Source organism: Peromyscus leucopus, chromosome 12, assembly GCF_004664715.2.
Source record: "Peromyscus leucopus breed LL Stock chromosome 12, UCI_PerLeu_2.1, whole genome shotgun sequence".
NCBI lineage: Eukaryota > Metazoa > Chordata > Mammalia > Rodentia > Cricetidae > Peromyscus > Peromyscus leucopus.
Genome location: NC_051073.1, coordinates 47,161,255 through 47,174,035, shown reverse-complemented (window position 1 = coordinate 47,174,035; position 12,781 = coordinate 47,161,255). Strand labels below are relative to the sequence as shown.

Below are 12,781 nucleotides of genomic sequence, written 5' to 3'. Positions count from 1 at the left end.
GCTGTGGATGATTGACTGATAAATAAAGTGCTGATTGGCCAGTAGCCTGGCAGGAAGCATAGGTGGGACAAAGAGAGACGAGAAGTCTGGGAAGTGAAAAGCTGAGTCAGGAAGACACTGCCAGCCACCACCATGAGAAGATGTTAAAGATGTTAAGATACTGATAAGCCATGAACCAACTGGCAACTTATAGATTAATAGAAATGGCTTAATTTAAGATGTAAGATCTAGATAGGAAGAAGCCTGAGCCATTAGGCCAAACAGTTTAAATAATATAAGTGTCTGTGTGTTTATTTGAGTCTGAGTGGCTGCTGGCCAGGGCAGGACTGGAGATAACTCCAACTACAGTTGGCTCTGACTGGAGAGGGGTTCCTGACTCTTTGCCAACCTGTGTTTTTCATATGCTAATCTTAACTACTGCCTCACTAGGTAACAGAGGTATTATAATTAACTCAATTATAATATTATCTCAGTGAAGTTTTTATTTGCATTGGAATATTTCACACATTAATGTTTATGAATATCTTGCACATTATACAAAAATTTACCAAAACTATATACATAGTATACAAATATGATACCAAGCGTATCAGCTGGTAATGAAGATTAGCTAGGTGGCAATCACACCACACTTTTTTCCCTTATGAGCTACAGTCTCAAAAACTTGATTACTTAAGGGGGAAAAAAGTCCAGTTATATCATATCAACAAACTTCCAAGTACTGACATCACTCTAAGTTGATTATTAAAATGAAAGGAACAGATCAAGCCAGCCAGACCCTACATTCTCTCCCTGCAGAACAGTTACATGGAACTCTTAACCTGTTAGAAGACTGATGAATAATATGGCAGAAGACTGATGAATAATATGGCAACTGAGCCAGAAGTCTTCCTCAAATTGTCTTCATGGCTATCCATCAGCAGCTAGGCCAGCCTGGTGTTGCCAGTTGTAACTCCCACCAGACAGGTCACTCCTAGTGATGATAAGATCTCCTTCCCTAAGTAGTCTTGGAGATGCTGGCATCCTTACTCTCCAGGATCCTGTAACTCATCATCCAAAGGCTAATCAGTTATGCTCAAACAGCCATTGCCGAAGACTAGGGAATAATACTGTATCACATTGGTTGTCTTATTTCCAGGTCATGCATGGCTCTTTACAGTTCCACTAAGGATAGTCCTGCTCCCACCTGCTCTCATCAGATCTTGAAGCAGCCTCTAATCATACAGGCCTGCTGAGCTCATGGAAATGCACAGTAACCTTCTAGCCTGGCTGCAACAGTGATGTTCATTAACAAGAAGTGGAACTCATCCATTGAACACAGGTACCCATCATCTTATTGAAGGTAGTAGATCAGTGACTGATGTTTACATCCTAAAGAGTCAATACAGTTCTGGATGTCTTTGGTTGGTGTTGCTGTTCAATGAATAATTTATAAAGAAAAAATTAATTATTATAATTCTATAAGCTAGGAATTCCAGTATTAAGGTGATATCATCCAGTTAGAGCCTTTTGGGCACAACTTCCCATGGCAAAAGTTTGAAAGTCAAGAAAGGTCAAGAGAAAGAGAGTGTACTTTCAGAACAAACCAGTTTTCCAGTTTGTTTCCAGTTTCCAGGAACAAACCTGCTTCCATAATGTTGGTAAAGTCCTCAACACTATTACATAATGTTTCTAATACATGAGCTTTAGGGCCACATTCAAACCCATGCCTGGGAAGTAAATGACTGTCTTCACAACAGTGAAATTGTCAGATCTGATGGCAGTGAGCGAAGGTAGGATGACGTCAGTCAAGTAAATCTTCAGATAAATGGAGTAAGTCAAGCAGAGGATTTCTTCTATACGTCGAGAACAGGATTTCACTTGCTGGTTGCCTTTTCTGAAGGGGACTAGAAGCAAGAAAATGAATCAGTGTCTATTGTTCAAGCCAGAATAACCACTTTTTATCTTAAACACTTAATAGTGTTAGTGGGTTTTGTAGGAAAAATGGGGATGACGAGGTTCAAGCCATCACTTATATCTGTGATCACAGATCCATGAGATGTTATAAAATGAACAGTGACACAGCCTGTCATGTCAGTGCCAACTTCAATCTTCCTTCTAGATGTTCCTGAGTTTTAAAAGTTTTAAAAACAAGCCTAACCAGTTCTACCCCTTACTTACATTCAGATTTGAGGAATACACAAAACTGTAAAAACTGATGCAGCAAAATGAACCAAACTACATACATTGTGTTTGAAGTACTAGTCATCCAGGGACCTAGAAATATCTGGAATGTATGGACGGCCAGACATCTGGATCCAGATGAAAGCCGTGGTCTACTTGCGATATGATCTATTTTTATACAAGTCTGTTCCTTTCTGTGTTGGCACAATCCCACATTTATCAGAAGGACAATCACACTGAGCATGCTCTGGTGAGTGTCCAGGTGTACAGTACCACTGGATATGTTCACAAATAAAAGCAGGAGACCAAGAAGAGCTAGTTAAATAGGAAGATCTCATATGTTGAGAAAAGCCTAGTTGTATTTTTTTTCCATCATATTATCCTGTAATTCCTCTCGCCTCTCCCTACCCACAAGACTTGTATGATGATAACTAAGTTAGTAAAAAATTCATTTCCTTTGTTGGTGGTAGTAGAGATGGTTTTGTATTGTATTTTTTGAGACAGCATCTTGCTACACAACTCAGGCTGGCCTCAAGCTCCTGAGCCTCCTATGTCTACCTCATGAATGTTGGGATTTTCAGGTTCAGTTCGACAAGTCCCTTTCTTCTTTCCTTCCTTCCTTTCATATTACCTTTGCATCAGGAATGGTTTGATGAAGAAGATGCTTCGTGTCCATTGTTTCCACTGGAGTTATCACCCTCAATAACGACAGCACACATTTCTATAAGAAAGAGAGAACAAAATAAAATTCTGTTTGTAAGAATTCACATTCTCCCTCCTCCTCTTTTGTAATCATGAGAGTCACCTTGGTTACTTCTGTTTTCACATCTTGTTCCAACAAACAATATTAAAAATGCATTCACTGTAGAAATATGGCATCCAAAGTAGCAATACTATTCTATGATTGATTCAAGGGCTCCAAAGGGGAGAATAAATACAAGTCAACCAATCATCAATTCTTGGCTCATTACAGTTGTTGGCCAGGTTTCCACCAACTACTAACAAAGTGTCCTGGCCGAGGAAGGGCTGAGAATGGCCATTAGGGGACAAGAATAGAATGCCGTTTGTCAGGGAAACCCTTCTTTCTCAGCCTTGCTGAAAACTCTGGACCATCTGAACATAGCCTAGAGTAAGGGCATTTTGAACACTAGAAAATTGACTTAAAAATCAAAGCATATGAACCATAGCATATTAAACAAATAAAAGCTCCAAATATGTTTTCATTACATCAAACTACAGAAGTATAAGATTCATCCCAAAACCAAAAATAGCACCAAACTCTAGTCCTGCCCTTTCCTTCCTTTTTTTTATCTTCTCTATGCAAATTCCTGGTTTCTCTGTGGCTAATTCCACTCAGCTAGTCGCTGGCGACGTTCCCCAATTCAAGGTTAATTTTATTAACAGTCTTGGAGCATCACAGTGAAATCAAATATCACACAATAGTATAAAACATTTTCTCTTCATAACCAAGAGGGATAGACCCTGACCTGAATTGTGCTCCGTAACTTCATCAGAACCATGATGCACTTCTTCCTCTGATGGGGGAACCTGGAAGTATTGGTCTCCTTCATCAGAGAATCTGTTTCTTCTGGTTCCTAATTTGGTTGGAGATCAGGGATAAGAAAGAGTTAAGTAAGTGTTCATCCCCCAGCTCCCTCTCTGGAGACTGTTCTTTGGCTGTGTCTTCTCACTCCATATGGGAGTGATTTATTGTGACTCTCCATTCTAGGATTGGGGAACTCTTCTCTCTCCTTGCCACCTCAAGTATAAGTTTGGTTCTGATTCAGATGTGAATAACTGGGGGTTGGGGGTTGAATGAACTATCTTCTATGCTAACTTTGTAAGTTCTGAGTGTTCTGTGTGCTTTTCTATAGATGTGGAAGTGGGCAGACTTCCAGGGTAGACACTGTCATTGTTGAACAGCATATGACACTCCATGTCCTATAATTTGAATTTAATCCAACCACAGGATCATTATCTTAGCCCAGAAGATAAATCTGGAAATAAGTTGGACTACTCGAGATGCAACCATCTCTGACTATTTCTAGTCAAAGAGTGGCAAGTATAACAAGCAAGGAGGCCAACCTGCCTATGAGACTGAAAGATCACAAGGTCAAATTGGTGAAATGATCCCATGATGTCACCCTGAAAACCTCATTCTCAATAGTGGTTTTTCAATAACCAAAATTCTCTCTTTGCAGGAAACATGTATGGGATGTGAGAGTTATCTGAACCTTCAGGATACCCAGGGCTTTCTTGAGGGCAGGATGGAGTGTGGAAGTTCTTTTAGGTGTACAGTGTTGCTGTAGACATTCGTGGGAAGGGAGATAGCATGCAGTCACACAGACCTGCTTCCTGAGCCTGCTCCGTACTTGAACTCCTTCCTGGATTCACATTTCCTGGAATGTGGAAATAAGATAATTCCTAGTTTGTACAGATTCCTTCTGGGTCAAGTTCTGATCATTAATGTACATTTCAATGCAGAAGTCTAAGGACTGGTGATCACAGCATCTTAAGGCATTGTTTTAAATGATTATTGGACAATACAAGTTTGTTTCACAGAAATTAAGAAAAATGTGTTCGATGTGTCAAGGATTTTAAAAAAATGACTCAAGATTATAGCAATTTTTGAAAGCATCGAACATAGGATGAAGTCTGTGCAACAGACAACAGAGCCTGGGGACAGGAAGGAATTACCTGCAGGAAGTGGGAAGATGGGGAAGTCCATGATCTAATCACTGCAAAGACAACTTTTTAAAGCTTAGATTTATTTCCGTCTAGCTATTTTTCAGTACAAGATAATCAGATCATCTTGTTTATTATTTTAAATAATGTTTTGAATTTTTTTAAAGGACCTATGTTTTTCAATTAATTAAACCATCTTCTCTACTATTAGTTAAAATAGTAAAAACTTGGGAATATTAACAGTAGGCTACAGTGGTTGTGCTTATGTATAACTTAATGTGCCTCTGACTACTTGCTTGGAACAAATTTTAGGAAGCAGAATAGTAGGTGAAAATGTAAAAGAATGTTAATGGATTTTGATAAGTTGTAGAAGGACTTGCAGAAAAATAACATATTTACATCTGCAGGCAGCAGTCTAGGTGAGTGCTTCTCTACATCATTAATACTGAGAGCATGGGACACCCATGAGCAAAGCCAAATTCTCCATATTACCTTCAGAGTCACTGGACTTTCTCATCCATATATAGAAGTATATTGCTCGTAGCACCATCAGCAGTACAAGTGAAGCCCAAGTTCCAAGATGCTGTGAAGCTCGACTTGGTGCTAAATAAAACAAAGTAACAAAGGCTGTGAGCTGAAGGAAACTTACCAAGGAAAATAAATGTGAGTAGGTTAGTAGGTTAGTGCCAGTACAGCATGTTTACTGTTTTTAAGATTGTTTGTAGCTGCAAAGAGGGAAGAATTAATATGGAGAACATTTCACAGAGTGAAAAAGCCCTCAAAAAAACATTTAAAAAGTTAATAGTATAAATAAACTGTTGTGGAATATTACTTTAACTGTAAAAAGATGTGTCACATTTGTTTATGCTGCATTTGTTTAAAGATGTAAGGATGTGTGTTTAATTATGTAAAGATGTGTTGCATTTGCTTCACCTTGCCTGCCTAAGGCTCCTGATTGGTCTAATAAAGAGCTGAATGGCCTATCGCTAGGCAGAGAAAGGATAAGTGGGGCTGGTGGTCAGAGAGGATAAGGAGGGGGATAGATCCAGGCTCAAGTAGAAGAGAGAGAAAAGGGAAAAAGAGAATGAGAAGACAAAGGGACATGCCAGGGGCCAGAACCCTGGCAGCCGCCAGACAGACAGACATAGTGACAGCAGGAAAGTAAGATATTCAGAAAAAAAGAAGGTAAAAAGCCCCAAGGCAAAATGTAGATAGAGAGAAACAGGTTAAGTTAAAAGAGCTAGCCAGAAACAAGCCTAAGCTAGGCTGAGCATTCATAACTAATAAGAAGTCTCCGTGTCATAATTTGGGAACTGGTTGGTGGCCCCAAAGAAAAAGTCTGGTACAATAAACCATTAGTATAAACATGTCTGTTCTCAGTCTCTCTATTACAAGAAACTTATGGTCACTATAATATCAACCAGTTTGGGTCTAGGTAAAAGTGAAAATCAGGAGAGAAAAGAGTCTGGAAAGTCAAAGACCAAGGACTCAACACTGCATTTAATTTTCTATTATTTTAGATTACATCAGGAAATTAACATATTTTTAACAAAGGATTGATTAAGAATGGAAAACTGGCCGGGCGTGGTGGCGCACGCCTTTAATCCCTGCACTCGGGAGGCAGAGCCAGGCGGATCTCTGTAAGTTCGAGGCCAGCCTGGGCTACCAAGTGAGCTCCAGGAAAGGTGCAAAGCTACATAGAGAAACCCTATCTCGGAAAAAAAAAAAAAAGAATGGAAAACTGCATTAGTCTGTAGTTCTCCTCCAGGCAAGAAAACTTTCCACACTGGTCTGGAGAAGACAATTCTAAGGGAACAGAGATAGGATGTTCCTGGTGATGAAATAAAGGCCTGGGGCAATCATAGTTTGTGCTCTTCAGGAATACCAGAAGGAACCTGGACTTCCTACATGCTGGCCTAGACTAGGATTATTGTAATTACTATAAAGGAATTTTATAACTCGATTGGTAAAGGGAAAAACTTGGGGGTTTGGATTATTAAAGTCAGACCCAACTGATCTTACAATCCATATCTTAACAAATAGTAGGAGGCATTTGAGCACAAAGGCAGATGTAGGGTGGAAACAATGTTTATTAATTGTTCTTTAAAATGATTATCTCTATTTGTATGTCACACAGGAATTGTTCTGAAGATACTGTTATTACTCAATACAGTCTGCATTCTAACAAAGAAAATATTGCCAGTTGGTGGTGGTGCACACCTTTAATCCCAGCACTTGGGAGGCAGAGGCAGGCGGATCTCTGTGAGTTTGAGGCCAGCCTGGTCTACAGAGTGAGATCAAGGAAAGGTGCAAAGCTACACAGAGAAACCCTGTCTTGGAAGGAAAAAAGAAAGAAAGAAAGAAGGAAAGAAAGAAAATATTAATCTCTCTAGTTAGTTGCTAATTCTGGATATCTGCCTCTTGTGAGGAAGAAGAGGTTAGGTAGAGAGGGCAAGCTCACTTTCTAACGTGTATCCAGATGTATGTATTCCCTTCTGAAAATAACCCTGCACAGTACAACTACTTCACATTTTGTCTGTGAGCCTCAGTCCCTGGCAGAGTGAAGAGATAGCCACAAGGTCAAATATCAACTCAGAAAGACAGTTTAGAAAAGATTGCTTAGATCCATTCGGTTTAATGAAGTTTTCATTGGGCAGATCTAAATACTAGGAATACCAAGCAGACTTCTTGTGTGTATACTATGGCATCTCTTAGCAAGACAGCAAATGGAACACTGTAATTAAGAATAGAAAACCATGTGTGGTGGTATGAATGAGAATGGCCTCCATAAGCTCATCTGTTTGAATGCTTGGTCCCAGTTAGTGGAACTGTTTGGGAAGGATTAGGAAGCATGGCCTTGTTAGAAGAGGTGGGTCACTGGCAGTGGGCTTTGAGGTAATTACCTCTCTCTGCCTGTCTTAGAGTTTTATTGCTGTAAAGAGATACCACAACCACAGCAACTCTTATAAAGGAAAACATTTAATTGAGGATGTCTTGCAGTTTCAGAGGTTCAGTCCATGATTGTCATGGCAGGGAGTATGGCAGCATGCAGGCAGATATAGAGCTGGAGAAGGGGCTGAGAGTTCTAAATCTAGTTTGGCAGGCAGCTGGAGGTGAATTGGCTTGAACATCTGAGACCTCAAAGCCTATCCCCACAGTGACACACTTCCTCCAGCAAGGCCACATATAGTCCAACAAGGGAACACCTACTAATAGTGCCCTTCCCTATGGGCCAGGCATTCAAACATGTGAGTGTGGTGATATATTGTGTACCCCAATAAAGCTTACCTGGGGATCAGAGGAGAGAGCCAGCCACTAAATTAGACAGAGAGGTCAGGCAGTGGTGGCACACACCTTTAATCCTATCACTTGGGAGGCAGAGATCTGTCTGGATCTCTGTGAGTTCAAGGCCACACTGGGCTACATGAGAGAAACAGAACCAGGCAGTGGTGACACACGCCTTTAATCCCAGGAAGTAATATGGCAGGACACAGGAAGGTATATAAGGTATGAGGAAACAGGAACTCACTCTTTTGAGGCTGAGGATTTCGTAAGGTAAGCTAGTGGCTGGCTTGTTCCGCTTCTCTGATCTTTCAACTTTCACCCCAGTATCTGGCTCAGGGTTTTTTATTATTATTATTATTATAAGGCCTTTTAAGATTCATGTTAAACATGAGTCTATGGGGGCCATACCTATTCAAACCACCACATTGCCTCATGCTTGTGGATTGGGATGTAAGCTCTCAGCTACTGCTCAGTGTCATGCCTGCCGATCTATCTGCTGCCAGGCTTGCTGCCATGATGGTCATGGGCTTACCCTCCGAAACTGTAAGCCCCTTAATACATTATTTCTTCTCTATGCTGCCTTGGTCGTGGTGTCTTAGTACAACAACAGAAAAGTAACTGGCACAGAATTTGGTACCAAGGAGCGGGCTCTTGCCGGGACCAGCTTGACCATGCTATTTCTTCAAGAAACGGAGATGACTTTGGGACTTTGGACTAGGAAAGTGGTTGAGCACTGAAAGCAGGCCTTAGTGGGCTGTCATAGTAGGAGCTTGGAAAATAAGACCCCAGCCAGAATTCTGCAACTTCTGAAAAGAAAGAGCCTGTTCTGAAGAGCAACAATAAATGAAAGTTTAAACAAATGTCATTCAAGGAGGGGGCCAGGTTTCATCCCAAGCAGGCAGCAGAACTTGGCAGCAGTGGCCACAGGGTTCTGGCTTTATAGTCAGGAAGGATACAGGAGTAAGAGGTTGTGGAATTTTTCTCCACGGATAAGGAGAACTACTGACCCACCCTACTAGAGAACTCGAAGACTGTAAGAAGTCCAGGTAGTCTCTCCTCCCCCTAAACTTGCACACTCTCACTATCTCAGCACCTCTCCACACTGTCCCCAGTCCCATGCCCTCCTACTTGTTGTGCCCCAGCCTCCAACAGGGCCTGAGATTCCTTGTGCTACCAGAGAACAAGCAGACTGGGAGAAATCCATTCAAACTGCCAGCCCAGCAAACTCCCCCACACTTGCACCATCTCAGCTTCCCCGAACCCCATCACCAATTCTGCACCCTTCTAGTTGCAAATAGTACACACAAACAACACCAAAAATTCTACCAAGGAATTCCTACTGCTGATAAACACCTTCAGGAAAGTGACTAGATACAAGATTAACTAAAAAAATAAATAAATAAAAAAAATCAGTAGCCCTCCTATATACAAAGGACAAATGAGTTGAGAAAGAAATCACCCTTCACAATAGCCACAAATAGTATAAAACATCTTAGGGTAACTCTAGCCAAGCAAGTGAAATACCTGTATAACAAGAACTTCAAGTCTTTGAAGAAAGAAATTGAAGAAGATACCCAAAGATGGAAAGATATCCCATGCTCATGGATCAGTAGAATTTCCAACACAAATCTTTACAGACCTTGAAAGAACAATATTAAACTTCATATGGAAAACCAAAACACCCAGGATAGCTGAAACAATCAAGTACAACAAAAGAACATCCAGAGGTATCACCATCCCTGATTTCAAGCTCTACTACGGAGGTATAGTAATAAAAACCTCATGGTATTGGCATAAAAAGAGACAGGTTGATCAATGGAATCAAATCAAAGACCCAGACATAAACCCATACACCTGTGGACATCTGGTTTTTTTTTTATAAAGAAGCCAGAGTTATACAAGCATCTTCAACAAATGGTGCTGGCATAACTGGATGTTGACATGTAGAAGAATACAAATAGATCCATATTTATCACCCTGCACAAAACTCAAGTCCAAGTGGATCAAAGACCTCAACATAAATCCAGTTACACTGAACCTAGTAAAAGAGAAAGTGGGAAGTAGCCTTGAACACATTGGCACGGGAAACAACTTCCTGAATAGAACACCAGTAGCACAGACACTGAGATCAACAATTAATAAACGGGACACCCTGAAACTGAGAAGCTTCTGTAAGGCAAAGGACACTTGTTGTAGAATATTATTTTAAGGTGTGTTACTTTTGTTTATATCGCATTTGTTTAACTCTGCAGCTGTGTTACTTTGTTTAAAACATCTGATTGTCTGATAAAGAGCTGAACAGTCAATGGTGAGGCAGGAGAGAGAAGTAAGTGGGGCTGGCAGGCAGAGAGGACAAATAGAAGAAGAAAGAGAAGGAAGAGGACTCCAGGGGCCAGCCACCCAGCTACACACCAACAATGGAAAAAGAAAGAAAGGTATACAAAAATAGAGAACGGGAAGAGCGCAGAGGCAAAAGATAGATGGGATAATTTTAAGTTAAGAAAAGCTGCCTAACAAGCCAAGCTAATGCCAGGCATTCATAATTAAGAATAAGCCTCTATGTGTGATTTATTTGGGAGTTGGGTGGTAGACTCCCCAAAAGAGCAAAAACAAAAAACAATAGACAGTGGCAATAGGAAAAAAATGGCAGATTATAGAATGGGAAAATATCTTCACCAACTGCACATCTGACAGAGGGCTGATCTTTAAAATATATAAAGAGCTCAAGAAACTAGACATAAAAAAATCCAATTAAAAATGAGGTACAGATCTAAACAGAATTTTCAACAAAACAATCTCAAATGGCTGAGATATACTTGAAGAATTGTTCATCATCCTTAACCATCAGGGAAATGAAAGCCAAATGACTCTGAGATTCCATCTTACTCCAGTCAGAATGGCTAAGACCAAAAACATTAGTGGCAACTCATGCATGTGAGGATGTGGAGCAAGGGGAACTGCAAATGAAGGCTTTTCTCTGTTCCACCTTGTCCTGCAGCTATTTCCAAGTAATCACTCAGAGGTTTATATTAACTATAAATGTTTGGCTGATGAATCAGGCTTGTTACTAACTAGCTCTTACTTAAATTAACCCATTTCTATTCATCTATATTTTGCCATGTGTCTCATGGCTTTACTTGTGTTCTAATACATCTTCTTTCTCTGGCGGCTGGCTGGCAGCTGCCCTGACTCTGTCCTTCAGTTTGATAGTACCGCCTGACCTTATTCTGTCTCACCATTAACCAAACAGCTTTATTTATCAACCAATGAGAGGAACACATATTTACAGTGCACAGAAAGACCATCCCGCAGCAGGGAACACTCCCCCACTGTGGTGGGAGCACAAACTTGTACAGCAACATTGGAAATAAATATGATGATTTCTCAGAAAACTGGAAATCAATCTACCTTAAGACCCAGCTATATCACTTCCTGGGCATATACTCAAAAGATATTCCATCCTACTACAAAGATAATTGCTCAACTTTGTTCATAGCAGTTTTATTCATAATAGCTAGAAACTGGAAACAACCTAGATGTCCCTCAACAAAGAATGGATAAAGGAAATCCATTTACACAATGGATTATTACTCAGCTTAAAAAAAAATAACATCATGAAATCTAAAAAAAAAAAAAAAAAAATCATGAAATCTGCAGGCAAATTAATGGACTAGAAAAATCATCTTGAGTGAGGTAACCCAGACCCAGAAAGACAAACATGTCATGTACTCATTTATAAGTGGATATTAACTATACAATAAAGGATAATCATGCTACAATCCACAGACCCAGAAAGGCTAAGTAACAAAGAGAACTCAAAGGGCAGTTACGTGAACCTCCCTCCCTGGGAAGGGGATATAGAACACATATTGTGGGTGGATTTGGGGCAGGTGCAATGGGAATAGGAGGGATAATGTGGAGGGGGTGATGGAGAGAGGAAGAGTACTGGAGAGACAACTGGAATTGGGTGGGGGGGGCAATCCAGGGGCAAGGTAGAAACCTCGTGCAGTGAAAATTCCTAAGAATCTATTAGGGTGACCGAAGTTAAGACTCCTAGTAATGGGGGATATGGAGTCTGAACTGGCCATCTCATAAGCAGGCAAGGCCTCAAATGGAGGGGTTGGGACTCCAACCCAGTCACCAAAACCTTCGACCTACAATTTGTCCTGCTAGCAAGATGCCCTGGGCTAAGGTGGCACAGAAGTCGTGGGAGTGGCCAGCCAATGACTGGTCCTGCTTGAGACCCATGCCATAAGAGGGAGACCACCACTGACACGGCATGGAGGATCAGAAACTGGAGGCTGGACAGCCAGAGACCTAGGGTAGAACTAAACAAGCCCGGGGGGGGGGGGGGGGGGGGAGTAAATGAAATGATTCCTGATGATATTCTGCTATACTTGTAGACAGGAACCTGGCATAATCCCCATCAGAGAGGCTCCATCAGCAACTGATGGAAACAGATGCAGAGACCTACAACCAAACAGACAGAACTCAGTGACTCTTTCAGAAGAGGGGGAGAAAAAGATTGTAGAAGCCAGAGCAGTCAAGGACACTCCATGGAAACCCACAGAATTAACAAAACTGGACTCAGAGGAGCTCACAGGGAATGATCTAACCACCAGGGAGCCTGCATGGGACTGACCTAGGC

General features: G+C 41.0%; 1 protein-coding gene across 3 annotated transcripts in view; it reads right to left on the bottom strand.

Moving 5' to 3' along the window:
• Nucleotides 1-284: 284 nt before the first annotated feature.
• Hhla2 (HERV-H LTR-associating 2) overlaps nt 285-12,781 on the bottom strand; it is an 86,933-nt gene continuing 74,436 nt past the window's right edge. For 2 of the 3 annotated variants that reach the window (XM_037209721.1, XM_037209722.1), the window contains exons 6-10: nt 5,341-5,451; nt 4,512-4,562; nt 3,651-3,758; nt 2,795-2,884; nt 285-1,886 (exon numbers count right to left, since the gene is read on the bottom strand). In XM_037209721.1, the coding sequence (XP_037065616.1) occupies nt 2,802-2,884; nt 3,651-3,758; nt 4,512-4,562; nt 5,341-5,451 (353 nt within the window). In that variant the 3' untranslated portion in view covers nt 285-1,886; nt 2,795-2,801. The remainder of the gene's footprint in view (nt 1,887-2,794; nt 2,885-3,650; nt 3,759-4,511; nt 4,563-5,340; nt 5,452-12,781) is intronic. The other variant, XM_037209723.1, reaches the window with a different exon arrangement.